Source organism: Arachis hypogaea, chromosome 13 (assembly GCF_003086295.3).
Source record: "Arachis hypogaea cultivar Tifrunner chromosome 13, arahy.Tifrunner.gnm2.J5K5, whole genome shotgun sequence".
NCBI classification, from domain to species: domain Eukaryota; kingdom Viridiplantae; phylum Streptophyta; class Magnoliopsida; order Fabales; family Fabaceae; genus Arachis; species Arachis hypogaea.
This window is the reverse complement of record NC_092048.1, coordinates 101047736-101072872: the sequence shown is the minus strand read 5'-3', so window position 1 is coordinate 101072872 and position 25137 is coordinate 101047736. Positions and strand designations below refer to the sequence as shown.

The following is a 25137-nucleotide window of genomic DNA, read 5'->3' as shown; positions in this document are numbered from 1 at the left end:
ACTCTCTTCGTTACACTCTCCCTCCTCTCCATCTGCGTTTGGAACTTTGCATTTTTAAAGCCCTCTCCAAACCCATTCAACGAACACGCATCGAACATGCAGCAAGGGTCACTGACAATCGCAAGTTGCGATTGTGGAGTGCAGCTTGCAGGTTGACCAAGACACGTACTATCCATGCATTGGTTTCATTTCTGTTCATGAATAAAACGTAACTTGCGTTTTTCAGTGTGCAGCAGATGTTAGGATTTGGTTGAATTAGTCCCACATTGCTTAGGATAGAAAATGGAGTGGGTGGCCTAGGCTATAAATATGAGGCTAAGTTCTCCATATTTTTTGCACCAGTCGGAAACACTTAAAGCTTGTATCTGACTTTTCTTTTCTTCTATTCTCTTTGATTAGAGAGTGTTGTGAGGCGTAGTTAAATATTTACTTTGAGAGTGTGGGTGTACTGGGGTGCCGGTGTTAGAGAGAAAGAAGTCTATGTGTTGTAACAATTTTCACATAGTGATATTCTCTGGTTGTCATTTGACAACGGTCGTAGTTTTTCTCTCCAGTAATTGGGGTTTTCCACGTTAAATTCTTATGTTGTGATTGTGTCTATTTTATTTCTCTGTGAAAAATATTTTCTCAAGGGAGAATGGTGTATTATTCCCAACAGCAGATACACGTCCTATCCATGCATTGGTTTCATTTTTATTCATGAATAAAACACAAGTTGCGTTTTTCAGAGCCTGTTCTTGGCAGATCCACATTTCGGGATAACACGCCATGTTACAATAACCTTACATAACACCATTTTTGGTTCCATTCATAAATTATTTGCCGAACAAAAATAGAAGAATTAGTATTAATTATTTTCCACATAATACATTTGTTTTGTCAAAACTGTTTTTTACATGATATATATTTTAAATATTTTAAGTAATCTCATGTATATAATCATATGTATGGTAAGGTAGGTTATGTTTATTAATCTATAGTGTATGATCACAATCTATATATGTATATATATGTATATATGTCGTATTTTATTACTGACCAAATTCGAATCAAATAGAAAATAAAGCCAAATATTTATGTTTACTTTTATCATATGTTGATGATATTATAATTGGTCTTGCAAGAGAAAAATAAATTTAATGAAAAAATGCATATAAAAAATATAGATATTATTTTTAACAATTTTTTTATTGAAATATGTTACTTTACTATATTTAAAATAATAGTGTATTTAGAATAATTATATTACTTTAATTAATTTATATTATTCAAAAGAACATTTAAAATTTATTATGTTGTATTAAAAGAATTAATAAATATAATTTATTAGTTTCTCTTAAAGTAACATTTTCTTTTCTTTGGTTAATCAAATAATATGACAACAATTTTTTTTTACATAATTGCATCTACGAAACAAATATTATATTTATTTATATCTATATTGCATGTAAAATAAACAACTAATGTTCAAAGAAGTTAATTACCTAATTTTATCTTAGTAAATTATAATAAGTGAATAAAATGCAATGTTGTACATATATTTTTGTCCATAGAAAAAAGAAGTACTCTTAATTATATATTAAAGGAAAATTTGCAAGTGAACCGGTACCTGGGTATTTCAGTAATTTTTTAACTGTTGATCCTAATCATAAAAAAATATATAATATATATAATTAAAATTAATAGTTAAAAATTATTGAAATATCGTTGTATTGTTATATTTAAAAGTTTTCTTATATTAAATAGAATAATTATTTAATTATATATTTGTAATATTTTATTTTATATTAAACAACTTCAATTTTTAATTACTTTTTGAATAAATTAATAACAACGTAATGCGAATAATTGTTTATATATAATTTCATTTTAATTTTTGATTCTTTTACCCACTTACGTGAACGTTGAGAATAATCTGAAATAAAAGATAATGGACTTGTTGTAACTGCCATGTCACTACAAGATTTTTGTTTATTTGTGGCAGTTTTTTTTTATTTGTGAAGGTTTATAACCCCAACCAAATGATTTGTGGGGTTTCTAAAACCCCCAAAATTTGAAGTGCCACGAGATCTTTCGTGGGGAGTTTTTAAAAACCTCCACAATCTATTTAGTGGAGGTTTTGTATGTGTTTAGTGGAGGTTTTATATTGGACTTTTGTGGTAATTTTAAATCACTTTTGTGGCAGTTTAAAACCTCCACAAATTATTTAATTATTTATTTATTTTTAATTTCAAATCATTCATTCATCTCATTTACATACTCTCAAATTAGAAATTTATTTTTTAATATCAAAATTTAAAAACTAAATCTTTTATAACACAATTTCTCAATATAAGACATAACTCTATATATAAAAAAAATTCTCAATGTCAATAATTCCAAATATAATTGCATATGGTATTATTCTACATAACTATTTTTATTTTTCTTTAAAAAGTAAAATAAAACAACAACTTTAATATTTCAATATCATGTAATTACATAAAAGTCTCAAATATTTGTCCTCAGATATCCGTTGCTTTTAGTAAAGTTAAGCATCAAGATGATTCAATATAAGTTTAACAACTCAATTTTAAAGAGCATCTAAACACAAGAAGTAAAAGTGTTACGTCTTCCAACACTTCCAGGTTCTGGATGATTTCAGAAACAAAGAATTCCTGTGTTTTCTATGTAAGAGTCATTAACTCTGGAAGCAAATTTGAGGCCCTGTAATCATCTTCTTTCGATCCATAGTAAATGGTCGAACCATCACATGCAGTGCTGAAAGCTTGGAGCTTATGATCATCAACTAAATGAAGGAAGGGATCAATCTGGATACATAAAATGAAATCATTAAGGCAAAATAATACTTTTTTATCTTGAGAGAGTTAGAAGATCAGTTTGCTATTACAAGTTTCTTTCAATTATCATAACAGTAAAAAGAAGATCTCACCTATTTCTTTGTATGTGTTTCCTTGGCACTCGGAACAAGAGATTTGATTTTGTAGGCTTTTGAAGAAAACAAAATCATCGAAAGTGCTAAAGCAAAGAGTGATCTCCGTCGAGATGGTGGCAATGACCCTGCAATAAAAACTAGGAACTTATTCATTCTTGGCATAATTTTCAAACCCACTCCTGAGGCATATGTATCCGGTTTCTAACAAAATAGTTATCAAGAATATTAATACCATGAAAAGACCTGCTTAAGAAACACTACATCTCAAAGATAATTTTGCTATCCACTAAGAACTCAAGTTTTCTAAGAAATACCAAATAACCTATTAGGTGTGACTGAAAACTCACCTTCTTTAAGAGAAATTTTCCACAAAGAAAAAGCAAGTTGAAAACTCCAAACTAGGGCTTCCTGAAAAGAATTCTGCGAAGGCAATAAATTTGCAAAGTTATTTTAAAGGAAAAGGAAGTCTTACTCATTAAAAAGAGAGAATAGAAGAAAATATGACAGTGCCAATAATAATGTAGACAACCTTAAACCTCTTATATATTACAATCATATAACTGAGTCCAGTTAGTACCTTAGCTCTAGAAAAAAGCAACACCAAGCTGTATGTATGAGCAATGGCTTTATAATTTTCAGGCAAATTTATAGGAGAGATAGACTGAACCCAAATTGATGATAGCAATTGATTTATCTGAAGACTACTTAACCTGAGAGCTGCAATTTCCTGCATTCAGGTGAAAAGAAGATCACCAAGTAACCATGATTATAAACCAGATTACAGCTAACATACTCGAGATACTTGAAGTTTGTTTAAAATGCAGGACTAAATTCAAACACACATACTCATCAATGCAAGACTCACCAAATTCCCATTGTCATCATCTGTACTATTTTCATCCACTGTAGCTAGCTGACTCCCACTCCCACTCCCATTCCCATGATGCACATGATTATTAGTCGACTTCAATTTGTTTAGGAACTCGCCAACACCATTAGTTGGTTCAGTCTCTCCAGCATTATTTTCCTTATTATATTGACTTAAATTTTCATTTGAAGAATGTTTATCCGATTTTAGCTTCTCAAACATGGCAGCTGAAGAAGAAAAGACAGAGACTGCTCTAGAGAGTGTTCTTGGAACATCTGATGCCTTATTAGAAGCAAGCATGCCTGCCCCGAGGGGAAACTAAGGTTGGCATAAGAACTACCAAAAAGACACGGTGAGCCGTTGCTTGTGTCTCATGATCTTGATGGACCATAGCCAGGAGTAGCTGATGAAACAATGATTCAGGGAATGCTTGAGGATCAAAAAAGATGATTTTAGTATCAAATTTATTCACAGAACTCAAAGTAGCATACCAACATGATATAGATAGACTATGAATATTCACTCCTTACCTTATTTTGATAGGATAAATTTGGTAAGGAGGCAATAATTTGAGTAGTCTGGTATACAACAGTGACTGTGGTTCTGGATATTGCTGTAATATTTGAGATATTCTCTAACATCACAGCCATAACATCTAGAATAGAGCCTGGTTCTCCAACCTATTCATGTATGGCAGCTTAGTTCCTTTGTGATAAGTCCAATAATGTAAATAAAGTTTAAAAGACCAGATAAAACTACCAAATGTGATAATCACACAAAGCATTTTATCAATCAGTTATTCTTAAAATGTTAAGGAATAAATTTGATTTGAAGTGTGGATAATGTGAGGTACCTTAATTGTCAACTGTACAAGGCACTTATCCACAGCTTCTCTAAAATTCTTATTCCATTCGATTACATCACTTGCTAGATTTTAGTTTTCTAAGGAACATTGTATGCTCTTCCGCAAATGTCTCATCACATCACTTAGAGCACCAATTATTGATACAGAAGGTTGAACCTTTGCATATTGAGCAAGTGAAGTGGTCACCTCAACAATGTCAAGCTGCATTTTGGGTTCTTTGAGGACAATTTTATGATCCAGATGCTTAATTAACATTTACAACAAAACATGAGTGTTTTTTCCTGCAAAAGAAAGAATGAAGAAAAATTAACGCAAAAAATGCCTTGTTAATCAAGAAAAAGATTGTATGACATTATATATGATCAAATAAGAGAAATAATATACCAGAATCATCCATTAAAAACAACATATCCTTTAAAACAGAAAAGGCAATGCCATCATTTATAGACCACAAGTTTCCATTATCAAAGTATCGGAATATGGATTCCATTACATGGCGTATGGTAGAACCATCCTTGGCTAAGTTTACTGAATATAGGTTATATATGATGCAGATGATGGTTATAAAACTAAGAACTAAATTTGGAGCACAATGCTCCCATGTAGAAGCAGAAGCTTCATACTAAGCAGCATGGTGCTATCTTATCTGAGCTTTTTAATTTATAATATCTTGCAATCATAATATCTCAAACAATTTGCAAAAATATAAAAATGCAGAATAACCCCAATAAAACATGAAATTGTGGCAAGAATGAACAAGTAAAATCATGCAAGCATATTCAGACAAGTCATTTCTATTTCCAATTCCATTTTAATTTGCAGGATGCTACACAATGGTACACGAGTCCAGTTAATGTAATAACCAAATGGCAATTGCTTCATTGTCGAAACAAGTATGGTATTAGGCACCAAAAACACATTTGAATGATTACCCTAAGCTGGTTGCTCAATTGGAACTTCAAAGAAACAGAGAAATAGAGACAAGTGAAATATGGAGAAGAAGAAGAATACCAGCAGCAACTCCAAGGAGAAAATAGATCTGAAATAATGGATCGATTCAGAAGCTTTCGACCGTAGAAACTATAGCAACGATGATGACGAAATCTGCGGCGGCAATGGCGGAAACTATAGCAGCAATTGTAGCTACAGAGCAACCAGATTTGAAATCAAAATGTTGATAGAGAAGGTGGCTCGATTCATGAGCTTCCTGCGACAACCGTGGCGGTAACGGTGGCGGTAACGGTGGCGAAACCGGCAACTGCAGCAGCGGCGGACCGGCGAATCCAACGACAGCTATACCGACGGTAGAGAACCTAGGATTTTGTCAATCACTATTCTCTTCTCTTCTCTCATACTCGATGAGTTTTGAAAACTCAATAGTCAATAGGACGTAGTAGTAGAACTGTAGAAGAGGATTTTTTGGGGGGTTAAAGTTTAAATTTTATAAATTAACTATTAAGGGGGATTTTATAAATTGGCATAAATAAAGTGTATTTTGGAGGTTTTTAAAAATTTTTACTAAAAAACTTCCTTAATTAAACATAAATTTTGTAGTGTATATTCTATGCTTTGACTGCATCATAGGCTTCGTGTAACTGTTGCGGGCTTTTAGTGGGCAGCATCATAACTCTGCATACATAAGAACCTCTTAACCGTGAAAAATATTTTCATTCCTGTTGATAATTGACAATAATACCTCCACGTGTGTTGATAAAAGCATCAATAAAAACCAATCTTGTCAGGTTGAAACCCTCCACTCCAACAGTGTTGTTGATGGCATAGTTGCCTCTTTAAAGGTGCAATGTGTTTCAATCTAAGTGTATCTGTTATGCACGATTAAAACTAAATTTTCTTTAATATTCATATATTGTTTTGCAGGATTTGTACATTAAAATAACTGACCTTGAGAGATTGTACAACAACATGAAAGGAGAGATGACCATTCTTCAAGTTGCAGTATTGGACCTTGGAGACCGGCCAGCAGCTCCTGATCAAATGCCACAACGGCATGTTCTAGTTGACGCGGTCAAATGGAAGGAGGTACTTGAGAAAGACTATGCAAACGTAGAAGAAAATACTGATGTCATTCTTGGTGGAAGCGATCCTGAAAATATTGGTACTTTCCTAAATGAAAAATCTCAAAAGATAACTATTATCAACTTGGACGAAGAAATTATAGCACAATCAGGAAATGCCAACTATACTCGTACCTATCTTCATGAAAAGGTATATCCTTATATTAGCTACTTGTTTTCATAGCATTCGTATATTTTAGTTATTAATTTTTTAATTATTTTTTTTATAAAATTCGTGTAGGCAAAAAAAAGCATCCAAAGCTGCCTTGAACTCGTCACCCAAATGTCACAACTCAAGTGAAAATTTCTGTTATGGACGAAAGAGGGGCAGACCTAAGAGATCTAATGGACCTAGAATACTATTAGCTAAAATTGGCTGTGTACTCCCAATTGAACTGAAGTCTAAATTCCGTCCAACTAAGGAAATGCAGTTGACACTACAATAATGTCAAATATCACTTTATGTATTTGGCCACAACCTATATGAAGGGTAAAAACATTCACTTAGCTACTTAACAAAAATAAAATATAAATATAAATAAGTTAATTATTGATGTTGAATATTTATTTCTGTGTCTTTTGTATTTGTAAGTTTTTATACAACTACAACTTTGTTGTATCTACACAGGAAAATTCTGTTCAAAAATAAAAATATTGAGATGAGTCGAGCAGATTTCAGTGTCTCATTGAAGTACACTCTAATGTAAGTAAATACGGTAACTTTTATTAGGTTTGTGAAAAATATGCTTTAGTTATTAACATGTTTATTTTCATGTAGATTTTAATGCTGGCTTCCCTTAAAACAACAATGGCACAACGTATTGATGATGCCTTTGAAGATATGTCCAACAAAATAATAATTTGGTCTCTACCACCACAATTTGGGGTAAGAAATTTCGATAACCGACCCTTAGAAAATATATAGTCCCACTGAAACTAACGATTTATAATACAAAAAATTAGGTTGGTACCTTTAACCCAGATATGCTACGTCAAGATGTGTATGAAAAGTACAAAAAATCTGGATGCCGAAGTCTTCTGCGTTAAAATATGTATTTTATTCTCACTAACTCTCTATTTGAATTTTTTTTTTACTCTAATTGTCTATGAATATGTCCACATAGATATATGTTCCACTCATTGACGACATTTTTCACTGGTTCTTGATGGTAATATCCATTGACGAGGGGAAAGTCTACAAACTTGATTCATATCCAAACCCAAAGTGAGATATCTCCAAAAAATTCATCATAAGATGGACGGTGATATATTAAATCTTCTTAGTGTATTTTTAGTTGTTGATAGCATAGTAAATTATATATTTTTAAATATTACTTATTCTTGCTTACTAATTCATATGATGCTATTATAAATGCATTATGTGTAATAGAAAATAATTTTTTAAACACATTTTTTAATTTAATTTTAAATTTTTTCTGTAAATGTTATTTAAAGTTCATTTGCCATTAACATGTTTTTGTAATTCATTTTTTTTGAGCCATAGCTCGGTCTATTAGATTTCATTTTCTCTGGTCCGTACTCTAGCACTAATATATTAGACAAAAAAGCATTCCAATCGACAATTGGCCTCTCTATAATGCTCGTGGCATCTTGATTGCAACACAAGGTTTAGAGCCTATTTTATTGTGATATGCTTGTTAACTAGATCATGAATAGTAATGATCTTAATTATTTAAATGACTTGTATTTTATAGTGATAACTCCGCAGTTTGGTTGCTTGAGTGGATGACAATGGAGGACATGTTTCAACCCAATCTCACTGCTAGGATAAGTTAACAAATTTCTACCTTGTGTACTTTTCGTTTCTTTTGACACTATAATTAATTTAACTTTTACGTTTTGTAGGCCCCTGATTCTAAAATTCAAATGCTTGCGGCATGTGCAACTTTAAATGGGACTCACAGTGAATATAATGACATGGTCAAACATCGTTCTGCAGCTAAGTGGAAAGCATTGGTCGGCAATTAGATTATCATAGTATTTATTATTAGGAAAGGATAGAATGCATTTGATTTGATTATTTGGTATTTATGTTGTTTGTTATGGGATCTATTTGTTAGATCAATTACTTTTTTTATTTAGCTTTTATATGTTCTCCTTAATATTTAGGATTTTTTAGTTACACATCTTTCATATAGCATATTATTTTTTCGTTGAATTTCAATTATGTACTTCCCAATTCTATCTTACTGTTTCGTCCCTACTACTATAAACTATAATTTAAGAACATTTAGTTATTCACTGAACAACATATACAAAACTCACAATCTGTAGTAGTTATTATAGTAAAAACGGCTACAAAAGTCACGTGTTCTAGCAGTTTTTGAATATCTGTTTAGTCATTTTTAAGACTTTAATTTGTTTATTCTAAAAGTGTTGAGTATTTTTTATTTTATTTAATATGTAAAAAACAATGTTTTATTTTATTTAATAAATAATAAATTTAGACTCTGATTTCTTTTATTGTTTCGTCATAATTGAGTTGACATAGTTCCATTATATGATTCGCAATAAAATTCCTCTTACATTGTTGGATAACTTTTATTTAGTTTATACTGATACGTATATTTTATTTTTTTAATACCTTTAGTAAATTAAAAGAAAAATGGAAGTTTGGTGTTTGATTCTTTTTTTCTATTTTACAAAAGTCATGTTTGATAGAAAAAAATTAACATTGAACTTTTTTAAATAAATACAAACAGGAATTAAGAATCAAAAATTAAGAATTACTAATTTGTTAAGTGTTTTTTAAAAAGAATATTTTTAGATCAATCAACATTTAAATCAAAATAAAAATTTCTAAAAAAATTTTACAAATTATTTTAAATTATTTTTTTAATAACAAATAAAAAGAATATAAAAATTATAAATATTCAAAATAGTATGAAGCATATAATTTAAAATGTATTATTCTTGTAATGTATTCCCCGGATGATTAGACCAAATTGTGATTAGGAATATTCTTAATATTTGTATTCAGTTGCGTCATATTTTGTTCAAGTAATAATACCTTAATTTTGAAATACTTTTTACAATGTGAAAAAGCAAAAATAATTTTAAATTATATAAATCAATATATCTTTTCATGATGTCTTGCATTAGTAACTATTAAACACAAATATATCCTAAGAGTAATAGCAAATATAATTTTCACATCTAATATTTGGGGAGTTAACCATAAAAATAGATTCACTTACCATATAATGTGTATAACCAGATTTAGCTAATATAGTATAGTTATGCTACTATATTTTTTTTTTGTAGAAGTCATCTTAAGTCCGCAAATGCAAATAAATAAAACAAATGTATTGAAAGAATAAATTAAGAATAAATAAATAAAACTTTTACTATTCTCCAATAAACTTCCTACACTAAAACTAAAAAAATAAAATTCATATTCATCTTTCATCCAAGGCTAGACAATAACAGCTAATGATATTTGCCTTTCTGATTATCGATGGTCACATCAAAATCCTACAAGAACAAAAAAAAATAAAAATTAGACAACCATTTAATTAATAAGAAGTAATATGTTAAATACTCACCATTTCATTGATCCCTCCTCACTGGTTTGACTAGACCAATCGTCATCATCTTCGGGACCTCCTCCATCTCCACTTTCCATTTGATTATGGTCATCTACACGGCGACAATTTCGTCGATTTTGTCCTATATCGTTACATCTGCTGCACCGAATCCTTCGCTTATTCTTTTTGTCCCCAGCTTCTTTTGAAGTAGCATCCATCCGTGTTTTGAATTTCTCACCCGCACTATTAGAACTTTCCTCTCTATTCTTTTCATGTTTGGCAAATAATTCAGACTTTTTGTTTCTAACCCACTCCATAACATCCTTAAAATCACCTAAATCTCTGCAAGCATCAAATGGCAAGCCCTCTAGCTCATCATTCATAGCAGCAATCCTACTCTCATAACTTCCATCTCCAACTAACGATCCCCGCTGCTCCAACCTTATATGTGCCTCTTTTGCTTTCATGGTCCACCGCTTCAATATCAGTGACTCAGGTAATTCTGTAATTTGAAGATATATAAACAGACGAAGGATATAAACACATGGAATGCCAAATGACTCCATTCGTTGACATGAACACCTAAACTCACTGTTGCCAGGCCAATAAGACACAATCCATTTTCGTGTTAACTCACAATATTTTCGTACATTATAGTTCGCACTACATGAAGTCTCTCGCCAATCAACTATTATCACACTTGACGCTTTCAACAATAATGATCGAAACAAGTAGAACACCTCCCTTGTATAAACAGTTGCTCTTTATCGCTCCAATGCTTGCACCTGTGTTTGCATTATCGAAAACCCGTATGAGGTGTAATAGTCAACTTCAGCCTCATTATTCCGCAACAAACCCATCCACCGGCGGGAGTGATGGAGAAATTCCTTAATGTTATAGCCAGATTTTACAAACCTAGCAACTTGCGAATGTAGTGCCTCACACCTCGATGTAGTTCTCAACCCGGTAAAGAACTTACCTCTCATATGTGTTGTAGCCCACATATCTTTAATCCCATAAGTGGTCTCAACCCACTCCATGTCCTTAACCCCAAAACTATTAACCATTGACGCCCACATCTCCTCAAACTCATCAATCTCATAATCGCCAAGCATGCATTTCCTGAATTGTTGGGTAAACTTGGGATTGGAGACATTGGCTGTGGCATTTCTTAACAAATGCCATCCGCACAACCTATGGTGTGCATCTGGAAAGACCTTTTCAATTGCAAGCTTCATAGCCTTGGCACCATCAGTTATCACAATATCTGGTCGTTTACCATTCATTGCTTCCACGAATCTCTGTAACAGCCATATGTAAGTTCCTTCTCCTTCACCAGCCACAATTGCACTGCCAAAAACTATTGTTTGAAGGTGATGGTTCACTCCTGAGAAAACTACCAATGGAAACTTGTACTTATTTTTCTTGTAAGTTGCATCAAAGGCCATAACATCACCAAATACTTCAAAGTCAACACGGCTCTTCCCGTCCATCCAGATTAGGTGCCGAAACACACCATTGTTATCCACCTCCTAGCTCCAGTAAAACTTTGGATCTAATTTCTTCCACTTCTTTAGGTACTTCAACGTTTCAGTCACATCACTTTCCATCAATTTCCTTTGCTTTTCTATTTGGTTGTACATGTCTTTTCTTCGAAATCTAACGTTCTCAAAACCACCAGATTGCTCGACAAAATGCATATAGATTTGGGTTGTGGAAATTCTAGCATCTCTCATGTCGTTCATTCTTCAAATTTCTTCATCAGTCATTCTCCGTTGCAATCTCAACATCCGGCTCAAAGTTGGAGGTATTAACTCATGATTATGTTCGTTTTGAAATAATGTTGTATACCACCAGTCCATGCCAACATCTATGTGAACTCGCATTTGTGCTACACACCCACACCTAGTCTATGGCTTTGGAGCTCTCTTCCTATTTGTTTCATCGACCCCTCTGAAAATACGATATCCTTGTCTCGAACACACAAATGTTTGCTAGAGTATGCACTTATCAATCTCACTTCGCCCAACCTTGAACTTCCTAATTGAAAATCCATTGACCCTCCCAAATGCATTGTAAAAGGCATAGGCAACATCAAGGTCTGAAAATACATACTTCTTAGCAGCATCAACGCTCAAACCTACGAAATTAACCCGACCGATACTTCCTGTAGTATTCAATAACAGGTCTTCAACATCATTGCCATCACTATCAACTAAGAATTCGTCCATTTTCTGAAAGACATTAAACAACAATAGACCTCAACGTTCTAAACATAATTTCAAACAACAATAAAGCTTAACATCCTAAGTGTTGGAATAATCCAGCTAAAAAGATGTACCTCAACTGAAACATTCCTTATTTGGTTATGCGATGACTCTCTAATCAAATCAACCATTTTTGTCGAATGCTATATTTACTGCATACTATTACAATAAAATAAAATGAAAAATATTTATATTTATGAAATGACAAAAATACAAAATATTTGACATATTCACAACTATGAAAGTAAGTACCATATGACAAAAATAGACACAAGACACCACGAAATGAAGTCCAAAATTCTCTTCTTCAAAATACAAAAATAATAAAAGATAAAACAATTACAAATAAATCACAAGAATATATCACAAATAATAAATTTTTACCAACACAACATTCACACTTCCAAAGTACAACAACCAAATCACGCAAATAGCATAATAACAAAGCATAAAAATAGCATTCATGAATCAATATTACTATAAAATACATTTCTGTATTGCTTTCCTTTACTCCTAGCACTCTACTAGAGAAATGAATGCTACTCCACTTTCATATTGTTACTAGATTCTTGCAATGAATGAAAATAATAATAAAATTATTATTCTAGTAAATATTTTGAAAATAGAGGCTTTGTGTTATTCAATATTATTGTATATTTCAAGTTTAAAATACTATTATAATGAAATGACTTGAAAAAAAATAAAGAAAAAAAAGTAACATAGCACAAGTTCTTGAACTCTAGACCAAAATATGACTCGAAACAATACAATATAACTACATAAAAAAAACTAACTCTAGTTTTTATTCTTAAAATTTTGAATGTAAAGTAGATAACCGACAATAAATTTAGCAATGTCGTGGAACTAAAGACGTGGCGAAACAAAAGTCTTCCTTAATGAGAAAAATTTTAAATGCCCCAAGAATCAAACATAAAGAGTAAAAAAGAATAAAAAAGTCATGAAAATGAAAAATTTGTAACAAAAATGCTAGAAAAATTCAAGTTTAACACAAGTGGTATTAGTTTATTAAAGAGATAAAGAAAGAAGAGCTCCTAGCATCACAATTCTACAAAATTGTTGACTATACATTATAGAAGAGCTCCTACCATCACAAGGGGTATTAGTTTATTGTATCACTATATGGGTTCTCTTTTAATGGATTAGAAATTTGAGAATCACATGGCAAGAAAGCCGGGATACATTTCCACAAATTCGTAATAACTCAACAAACAGTAAATTGGACAAGCCCTCAATCTTAATTGTTCCTTTATGTCTATAGAAAAATTGTATAAAAATATTATAGAAATTATAAAAAAAATTAGAGTTGATAATCTAACATTAGCCTTATACCATTTTTGAGCAAGCAAAATACTAGTTTGAACACTCCCATATCACAAGAAAATCAATCATTCAAAATTTCATAATCATTAATTTATAGAGAAATAAGAACTCCTATCAACACAATGCTACAAAATTTCTCATTAAAAAATATAGATTATAAAAGAAACCCTATCATTACAATCATAGAATTGCTAGAGATATGGGTTTATGGTATGACTAGAATTCTATTTTAAATACATTATATTTTTGCAATAGTACGTACCAAAAAATTTGTGCGACGCTCTGCTACAAATTTGCCACGACTCAAACAACAAATCTGAAAATCCCTCAATCTTCAATTGTCCGGTTATTTCTTTGTGCTTGTAAAAATAATATATAAATTTTACAGAAATTATAAAACTAAATTGAACTTGACAATCTAATGTTAACTTCATAAAAAAAAATCTGAGCAACCATGAAACCAGTTTGAACAAGACATATTCACATTCTCATACCAAAAGAAAATCACAATTTAAAATTTCATGACCAATAAATGATAAAGAAAAAAGAGCTCCTAGTATCACAATTCTACAAAATTGTTGATTATATATTATAGAAGATCTCCTTGCATCACAAGGGGTATTAGTTTATTGTATCACTGTATGAGTTCTCTTTCAATGGATTAGAAATTTGCGAATGCACAATACCAAGAAAGCTGGGACACATTTTGCCACAAATTTATAACAACTCAATAAACAGTAAATCGGAGAAGCCCTCAATGTTAGTTGTTTCTTTATGTTTATAGAGAAGTTGTATAAAATGTTAAGCCAAATTATAAAAACTGAATTAGACTTGACAATCTAACATTAACCTTATACAATTTTTGAACAAACAAAATACCTGTTTTAACACTTCCATATCACAAGAAAATCAACCATTCAAAGTATTATAATCATTAGTTGATAAAGAAAGAAGAGCTCCTGTCAAGACAATGCTACAAAATTCCTGATTATAGATTATAGAAGAAACCCTAGCATTACAATCATAGAATTGTGAGAGGTATTGGTGTATGGTATTACTAGGATTCTATTTTAATACATTATATATTTGAAATAGTACGTACCAAGAAATTTATACCATGCTCTGTCACAAAGTTGTTACAACTTAAATAACAAATTTGAAAAAGCCCCCAATCTTCAATTGCCCTGTTATTCTTGTGTGCCTGTAAAAGAGTTATATAAAAAATTTTACAGAAATTATAAACCACTTGTTTGAACTTGACAATACTTCATAAAAAAAATTTCAACAACCAAAAAATAGTTTAAACAAGACATTTACACTCTCGTACCAAAAGAAATTCACAACTTAAAATTCCATAATCAATAAAAGCTAAAGAAAGAATAGCTCTTAACATTACATTACTACAAAATTGTTTATTACAGATTACAGATTATACATTATAGATTATAAAACAACTCCTAACATTATAATCCTAACCTTACAAGAGGTATTAGTTTATTCAATCACTACTTGAGTTCTCTTTCAATAGATTACGAATTCGTGATTGGAAATACTAACAAAATTGGACACACTGTACACAAAGTTGCAACTTAACAAAGCACAAATCGAAAGCAAAATTCAAAAGATAACAATAAAAAAAAAATAATTATTATAAAAATAAAATTAAAAGCATAAACATGTCAAACAATAATGGAAGAAAAAAAACTAACAGTAGGACTTAATAATGATACAAGAAGCCGGACCAAACTCAGCAACGAGACAAAGAAAAACAAAAGACCGACATCGTGGCAGCAGATAAGAAGATGCGACACTAATAGCATGAGAGTAGCATAAATGGGTAAAAACCTAAAAATAACCTATGCAACCTTTTTGTTTCTTTTCGGTAGGAGCTTTGACGGGCCCATACCTGAAAACATACCCTTTTCTATTCGCCCCGAAACATATGAAATTTGCCAATTTCGTAAAGAGAGAAGAAATCTGAATATTTATCTTTTCATAATGGCCCGTGTAATTAATAATAAATGGGAGAGAATTGGAGAGAAATTAGAGCATGAGCCTTCCATTGGAAATCATAGCAGAGCTAAAGAGAAACTCAGACCAAGGTTCTGAGAACCGAACCAGTTGTCTAACCGCTCGAGTTGCTAGTTCACTGGTTTTACTGGTCTAACCGGTCTAACCGTAGTTCAACCGAAAAAAATGTTTTAGAATAAAATAATAAATAAATTATAAATAAACATCCTAAAATATAATTATAGTCTAATATAAATCTTAAAATATCTTTTAAATTTAAAACATTACATGAAATGTCATCAACCAAATCTATATGATATTATCAAAATACAAACTCAAAAATTAAATAGTAAAAAGAAATATCTAAATATTAAATGGATGTAGACAAAATAAATATTGATATTGTGGTTTTCCATTCATTACTTCTAGAGCAACATATTTCCAAGCTATAGATTAGAACCTTGTGACTGAGTATTTTAGAACTAGGAAGATTAGGATTAGCAGCATCATTTTCTTATTACCAGCAAATTGCTTATTGATTAATACTATCATCTATAACTGAAATCAATAAGTCATTCACAATGTTAAAAACAACAACAACACAGTCAGAAATCAAATAATCATCCATAAAATCATAACTGAAATCAATAAGGCAGCAACACAGCCAAAAATCAAATAATCATCCATGAAACCACAATTGAAATTAATAAGGCAACACCAAACTACACTAACAGCCGCTCTCAAAGGATAAATCCAATAAAAAAAACTATTACCAACAGCACAACAGATTCAATATTAAGTTAATTTAAATGCACTAAACATTCTTGAAGTTCATTTTTCTTTCTGTTAAATGAGTCTAACCAACAAAATTCTAAAAACATGAGCGTACTGAAAAGAAAACCCAAAAAAAGAAAACATTTGTTTAGGACTTTAGGTAATTAAAATTCAAAAAGGTAACAGATCATATCAGACTTCATTCAAACTTCAAAATTTAAAGGAAAAAAAAGCAGAATAAGCAGAAATCAGTGAAAACAACAGAATAATTTCAACAAATCCATAACTAGTAATAATTTCAACAACACAAAATCAATTATTTGATTTACATTCACAAATTCACATTCAGAAATCAGTCAAATACTCAAATCACTAAACAGAGCATAAAAGGAATAACCGAAAAAGTGAAAGCAGTGCCACTAACCTTCGACGGACAGCAAGACGGCGAGTGGCAAGACTACGGCGAGTGGCGAGAGGCGAGGGGATACACGAGGTGAGCTGCTCCAAGCCTCGAATAGAGAAGCCAACGAGGATGAGGACGACGTGCCGAGCTAGGAGACAGGGCCTGGGTTTGGGACAGGGGGAAGGACGGAGACGGCAGAACCTTTGAAGAAGCTAGGGTTTAATTTTTGTTTGGGAATTTTTTGAGATCGTGAGAGTGAACAGGGGGAGACTTGGAGCACGACCACAACGCAGCGAATGATGGCAGTTTCTCACTCCCTGCGGCGGTGGCCCCTGAGCACAATGGATGGCGGCGGCGCTGAGTCTCTCCTTACGACGATGGCGGAGGCTATAACCTACGGTTGAGAGTTGACAGAGGGGATTAGTTTTTTTGTCTGTATCAATTTGTTTGTTCAGCCCATGACAATAAAAAAAAAAGAAAATAATAATAATAATAATAATAATAATAATAATAATAATAATAATAATAATAATAATAAAATAAATAAATAAATAAATAAATAAATTTAATTTACATGATAACTTTTGATAGTAGGTTACTTCTTAAAGAGTGCTGCACTCTCTACTTTGTCTGGAGTGCACTACCTTTATATCATCTAATTTTGTTTGTTAAAATTTGTAAATAATGTGGATTTTTAGGAAAATATTGTATTAATTTCAAATGGACAGTTTTAAATCACTAGTTTTACGTTAACTATACGCCCACTAATCTAAAACTAGTGATTTAAAATCACCCATTTTTTCATTATTTGAAATCGTCCATTTTAAAAAATTCAGTACAAACAAAATACGAAGAAGTTACTAATTTAAAATTTATTTGAGTACGTTTATGACTAGCCATCTAGTATCTTTATAGTAATACAAATGGAGAGCTTTTATGCTGATGTGTCGTTCATACGTTGAATTTGGAAATTTATTTGCTTAGGTGTCATTACTAGAAATTTTTAAAATTTTATTTATAAATTATAAATTATTATTTTCTTAAGTTGTTACTTTTTAAAATTTTAAAAACGCTTTCCTAGGTGTTCAAGTATTTACTTTTTAATATTGTTAAACTAATTATTTGCTTATATTATTGAACTAATTATTTATAAATTGTAAATTATTTGCTTAGGTTGTTACTTTTTTATATTTTTAAATTATAGTTATATTTTATTTATAAAATCTATTTTATTGACAATATTACTCTTTAAAAAAATAACTAATAATAAGTTTATATTTATTTTATTTGCAAATTTAATCACAAAAAATTTTTAAAACTTTATTTTTAATTTTAAATTATTTGTTTAGTTTATTTTGCTAATATTAAGTTATTTGCTTAGCTTATTTTGTTTAAGTTTTCTTTTATTTTGAAATACGTTTTCTTAAGTTGTTAATATTTAGTTTTTAATATTGTTGAACTAATTTAAAAAATTTATTTTAGGTGGTTATTTTTTAAACTATAGTATATAAAAAATTATGGTTATAATTTTTTCAAAAGTTAGAAACTAACTTTAAATTTGTACAGTTTTCATCATTCAAATTAAAAATTTAGTATTTTAAGTAGTTTGTATTTTAAATTCGTTCACATGTCAAAGTGTTTTAAATAGTTTATAGTTGGCAAATGATTCGATGGTCCCAGAACGTTTGGACCATTAAATGGTCCCAGAACAAAACATGTTTTTTAAGTTTTTTTAATAACTGCTAAATAGTCTTTTTTTAATTTTAATTACAAATTAACCCCATATATTTTATTTAATCATAAAAACTATTTTTATTTTATAAATTATTATTCTATCATTAATCTATTATGTTTATTAACAATCAAAAACAAAAACAATAACGAAATAGATCTTCCATTGATCGTAATAAACTTTTTGGTTATTCCAATCGATTAAAAGATTATATTTGATCCGTGACGTTCGTCTAGGACTGTGAAATCGTATTTCTTTGAAAATCAATCGATTGGACTACAGGTTGTTATCACAAAATAAGCAATTGAAAATTGCAAGGCAGCATGGTTTTCACAAAAATCAATCGATTGGTCATATTACCCAATCGATTGCACGATGACTAAAATGTGAGTTTTTAATAATTTAATCGATTGCTTATACTACCCAATTGATTGAATGCTTTAAAACAACATGAGGTCTCACAATTCAATCGATTGGTTGTGTTACCCAATCGATTGAAGTCATCAAAATAATATGGATTTGACGAATTCAATCGATTGGTTGTGCTATCCAGTAAATGGTACATATGGTACATAAAAGACATATAAAATTGATTAACCATCACTTACAATTCCTAGTCACAAAAGTCGCAAGTCTATTCAAATACGTAGAATATATTATCATTTATCCAAAAGAGAGAATGCATAACCAATTACCCTAAAGAAGACTGAAAGTTTGGAGTCCCATTCATTTATGCAGTCAATCACATTTACATGCTCAAGTGAATAAGCTCAAGAAGACAATGTTATAAGAATGCAAAATTGACATCACAGTTCTAAGATCTGAATATAGCTAAAACTAAAAGACAGACGGGAAGCAATTCTTAGTGGATTAGGATCAGTCTCAATTCTTTCCATTAATATAAAGTTCTAGATATGCAATTATAAGATCTAGAACTATGATTTGTGTAAATTATAATTTGAAGAAATGAGATTTCTTCAAATAAATATGAAAGAGTATCTAAATCAAAATAAAACCTTAAAAATTGAAGATAGAATTTTATAGATGAATAATAAAATAATAATTTATAAAAATGATAACAAAATTGAAATAGACATAGTATAAACTTCAATTGATTGGGTAGCACAACCAATCGATTGAATTGTGAGACCTCAAGTTGTTTTGAAGCATTCAATCGATTGGGTAGTATAAACAATCGATTGAATTATAAAAAAACTCACATTTTAGTCATCGTTCAATCGATTAGGTAATATGACCAATCGATTGATTTTTGCGAAAATTATGCTGCCTTGCAATTTTCAATTGATTGTTTTATGATAACAACCTGTAGTCCAATCGATTGAGTTATGGAAAACCTGAAATTCGATCGATTGTTTTGATAATCCAATCGATTGATTTTCTAAGAAACACGATTTCACATTCCTGGACGAACGTCACGGATCAAATATAATCTTTTAATCGATTAGAATAGCCAAAAAGTTTATTACGATCAATGGAAGATCTAATTTGTTATTGTTTTTATTTTTTATTGTTAATAAACATAATAGATTAATGATAAAATAATAATTTATAAAATAAAAAATAGTTTTTATGATTAAATAAAATATATGAGGTTAATTTGTAATTAAAATTAGAAAAGGACTATTTAGCAGTTATTAAAAAAACTTAAAAAATATGTTTTATTATGAAACTATTTAATAGTTCAAACGTTCTGGGACCATCGAATCCGGTGCCTTTATAGTTTATATTACAAGATCGTCAACATGTCAAATTGTTAGAAACTAATTTCATTCTTTAAAAATGTGGTTATAATTTTTTGAAAAGTTAAAAACTAACTTAATTGGTTTAAATCGTTTTCATCATAGAAACTAAATTTTAAAAGTATTTTAAATAGTTAGTTATTTGAATCAAAGTCAATTAGATTTCAGAAAATCCTAATTATGAGACCCACTATAAAAGTACAGATTAGAGATATATAGTACAACTCCTTGCTCAATACAATCAATTATTAAAAATTTCTCTATCTTTTTTCAATGGCAGTTCATGTTCACAAAATTGTTGAGATCAATCCTACAGTTGAGAATTTGTGTGTACGTATACGAGTGATAAGGTTATGGATACTACCAAGCTATGAAAATTCTCCATTGCCATACTCAATTGAGATGGTTTGACTCGATAAAGACGTAAATTTTCTACCAATTTTTAAATAATATTAAATTTGTATTATTCATATTTTAAACGTGTTTGTTTATTTCCATTTAATTGTTCTTTAATTTTTGTTTATCAATTCTAGGAAAGAAAAAACATGTCTCAGTTAAGATGGCTTTTGTGTCTCAATTTGTAAATTTGCTAAAAGAAAAAATCTCTTATCAAACAAGATATTTTGGTGTTGGGCTCAATGTGGGTAACTTCAAGATTACTCATCAAGAGTATGTGGTTAATTTAAACTAACGTACCGATGTGAATATACTTTTAGAATCGTCAAGTATCCCACGATATGAATTTAACTTTGTAAGTTTTGACACTCTTAATGCTCCTGAATTCGATTACACATTTTTGGTTGGTAAGTTTTTTGTTTTAGAAAAAGTATAATTCATTGATAAATTTATTTATTTCATTCATAAGTTCGGTTATATTTTTTTTAACAAACTTATTAATAACAAACCTTTTTAATTTTAATCCATTCTAGATGTTATTAGATATGTTGATGGAATTGAGAGTGCGATAACTCTTGAAAAGGATGACAAGTCTACTAAATACAATGTTATTGAATTAGAGGTCGAGGATGGATAATCATATATTTGTTTTTATAAATCTAAAAATTTTAATATTGACTTCATTATAAATTTATGTATTTGAATTTATTTTAGAAGTTTATTCTCATCTTTTTAAATTGTTATGAATATTTTTGTAATATTAAACTTTTTTTTTTTCAGTTGAAGAATTTTAATTTGTGGAAACAATTTTGTTATCGGTCAAGAGATATTTTTTCTACTTTTTTACGTAAAATGTTATCATTAGCATGTTAATATTAAAAAGGTAAATAATAAGCATAAATTACAAAAATAGTATTTTTTACGTCATTTGATTTTTATGAATTTGAAATGATTAATTAAGTAATTATTAATTTTTTAAATTGTGTTTGCAATTTTAACTTAATTGTTAATTTTTAAATTTAAAACATATAAAATATGTATATAATTTAATACTATTTTATTGGTGATTAATTTTTAAGTTGTAATGATATGTTAATATTAAAAATATAATAATATGCATAATTTACAAAAAAATATTCTTTATATAGTTTGATTTTTATGAATTTAAAATGATTAATTAACTAATAATTAATTTTTTTAAATTGTCTTTGAAATTTTAACTTAATTGTTAATTTTAAATTTTAAAAATTTTAAATATATATATAATTTGATACAATTTTATTGGTGGTTAATTTTTAAGTTGTAATTAGTTTTTGTTTATTTTGTTATAAAAATATATTTAATATTAAACATTTTATTTGACATAGAAAAATAATAGAATGTGTATTTTTTGGCAAATATGCACACGAGTTAAATACTTTTTTGGGTTTAGGCAATAAGAATGGAGCTGTTGTTGTCTTACAATTTGCTAGAGTAAAGATATTTAATGGTAATATTCATCCATAACTTTCTTAAAATATATTTTTATGTGAGTTTTTATTCATTTTGTATTAAATTAAATTTTTTAGAGAAGATTGTTTTACAAAATTCTATGTATGGTACAAAGATATTCTTCAATCTTGAAGATGAAAATGTCATCCAATTTTAAAATAGGTGTGTATGTTATTTTTTATGTGTGTGTTATCTAACGTAATTTTTTTTGTTTTATTTATCTAGCTTTGTAAGATTTGAAGAACCTAGTGTTAAACCCGTATGATGCATGGACTTACATTTTAATATGACATTTATTTCGAGGGTTACCTGAAACTGTAGGTCGATCTCGCACGAGATCTTCTGTACGGGTTGGGGATGACGTGTCCGGCTGGTGGGAGATGGCCGGAGCTGTCGTGTCCGACTTGTGGAACTGGCTGCACTGCTGATCCTTGGTCACCGGAGGGTGGGGGGTACCTGCAAGAGACTCTGATGCTTAAGTTAGCATGGGTATTAAACAGGTTTTTAGTAGAATCAGAGTATGAGTTATACCTGGGTGCTCCAGTGTATTTATAATGGTTGTAGAGTGACCTTTTTAGATAAGATAAGTTAGTTATCTTATCTTATCTTATCTTTATCTTTGGGTGAGATCAGCTTATCTTCAAGGGAACCGCCTTTGTCTCTATAGGCTTGGACTGCCTTTAGACTTGGGTCGTGTTCCTCTATTTGGGCCCCTTACTGGGCTTTCCTGTCGATTTGACCGACCTCTTTGAGAAGAAGTCGGATAGCCTGACCTGAGGAGGTCGGTCGCTTTATCACTGAACATCCCGGATCGGATAGCTCGACCCAGGGTGTGAACAGTGCCCTTGCTTGAGCTCGGTCTTCTGCTTTGAGGTCGAGTCTTTTGACTTCGATCTTTCTCTAGTGAAGTCGAACTCAAGCATTTTGTCGATTCCTTTCTTTGTGGAACCTTTTTTTGAATGTAAAACGTTTTCCTCTAAAAGCGCGTGCTTTTTATATCAGCGCTTTGTTCTTGGGAACGTGTGAGGGTTTAATACCTTTATTAATTGGTATTAATTGCCCCGTTTCCCTTGGCTTTTATTTTGAATTTTTGCAATCAGAAACGGTTTCTCTCCTTCATTTTCCTTTGTAACTTCTCCCTTCGTTCTCTCGCTTTCTGTTTTTTGCCTGTAGCTTGCCTTTTTCTTTCGTTGCGGCGTCATCCAGCGATCCGACGATTCCGTCTTTCCATCTTCAACTCTCCTGAAGCTTTCCGCTTTTTTTCAGGTTGGTTCTATTTACAGTTTCTTCACTTTTTTCGTTGCCTTGTCTTTGGTTTTCTTTGATGTTTGACTGCATGTCGAAAAAAGCTTGAACCTTTCTATGATCTTGTGTTTGCTTGTCGCTGTAATGTGTTTTTTTCTTTTTTTGTTTTTACGCATACTCCTGGTATTTCTGTTTGAGGCTTCCTAGGGCTTTGCATGTTCTACTGTTGCTTCTGGCTGTTCATTTTGAAAAAACTGTATCTTGCTCATAATTTCAAAAGATTGCCCCTTGACTTCTGCTCTGTTTTGGTGGATTTTCCTTGTTGCTGTATCTTTGTAGGAGATAACGATACCCATAATTTTAATTTTCGCCTTTTGTTCGTAGTACGTTTTCTTGACTTCCTCTTGATGCTTTTGTTGCTTGTTCTGTCTGAGACTGTGAATTTTGGGAGGTAATTATTTTGATGATTTTTTATTTGTAACTCGTGGCTTTTCTTCTCGGAGTGTTATCTTCCTGTCAGGACGTGTAGGGATGTAAAGATGTAAACTTGTAGGTTTCCTTGAGTCCTCGTTCCTTAACTTGCCCCCAAAAGGATGCCCCTGGATCTTTAGTGTGTGTCCCGGGGGTTTCCTTTTGTTTGTATTGCTCCGTGTCGCGCTTGTCCGAGTTGTTCTGAGATGTTTTATTTTTTATCCGAGATGTTTTTGGGTTAGTAATCTGTTTTCTTCTCTTCTTGCTCTAGGACTAGTTGACCTCATGTCTTCTTACAAGAACATTGTTGAGACATCTTCCCAGGTCCCTGAGGGCATGGCTGATTGGGTGGATTCAATGGTTCTTTTGTGTGTTTCTTTGGTTGATTCTGAATTTTGTCAGCAGCTTAGGCAGTTTCATAGGGTTTGTAGTAGTGTTGGTGAGGAAAAAAATTACGAACTTGTGCCTCCCACTTCTGAAGAGAGAGTTTGTTTCTCTACTTGGGTTGCTGGAGATCGCCCTTTTTTCTATGCTTACGATTTCTTTTTTGGCCGGATGAGTATTACCCTTCCTTTTACTGATTTTGAGACCAACCTATTATGGTCCTGTAATGTTTCTCCTTCCCAAATTCACCCCAATTCCTGGGGTTTCGTAAAAATCTTTCAATTGTTGTGTCATGGATTCGGTATTCCTGCCTCGCAATCTCTTTTCTTCTATCTCTTTGTTTTGACGAAACCTGGGGTAGTAAAGAAGAAAGCTGCTTGGGTTTCTTTCCGAGCTTTCCAGGGAAAGAAGGTTTTCTCCATGTTTGATGAATCTTTCCGTGATTTTAAAAATTACTTTTTTAAAGTCCGAGCTGTTGAAGGAGCTCGGCCGTTTTTTCTGGATGAAAATGATGAGCCCGCCTTTCCCTTGGAATGGCAAAAGGACGTGAGGGTATCTAGATATTCATGGAA

At 30.9% G+C, this 25137-nt stretch overlaps 2 protein-coding genes across 3 annotated transcripts; both read right to left on the bottom strand.

Moving 5' to 3' along the window:
• Positions 1 to 2400: 2400 nt before the first annotated feature.
• Positions 2401 to 6081, bottom strand: LOC112732437 (protein SEMI-ROLLED LEAF 2). Of its 2 annotated transcripts, none has more exons than XM_072212179.1 (8): positions 5680 to 6081; positions 4657 to 4949; positions 4334 to 4483; positions 3801 to 4232; positions 3513 to 3662; positions 3283 to 3355; positions 2933 to 3060; positions 2401 to 2810 (listed from the first exon to the last, which is right to left on the bottom strand). In XM_072212179.1, the coding sequence occupies exons 4-7, from the start codon at positions 4101 to 4103 to the stop codon at positions 2933 to 2935; spliced, it is 654 nt and encodes a 217-aa protein (XP_072068280.1). In that variant the 5' UTR covers positions 4104 to 4232; positions 4334 to 4483; positions 4657 to 4949; positions 5680 to 6081; the 3' UTR covers positions 2401 to 2810. The 2 variants fall into 2 exon arrangements, with proteins under 2 accessions (XP_072068280.1, XP_072068281.1); XM_072212180.1 differs by having other exon boundaries at positions 3801 to 4206.
• Positions 6082 to 11055: 4974 nt separating this feature from the next.
• Positions 11056 to 11784, bottom strand: LOC140177655 (protein FAR1-RELATED SEQUENCE 5-like). The gene has a single exon (XM_072210802.1). It carries the CDS (start codon positions 11782 to 11784, stop codon positions 11056 to 11058), a length of 729 nt encoding a protein of 242 aa, XP_072066903.1.
• Between the last annotated feature and the right edge of the window lie 13353 nt (positions 11785 to 25137).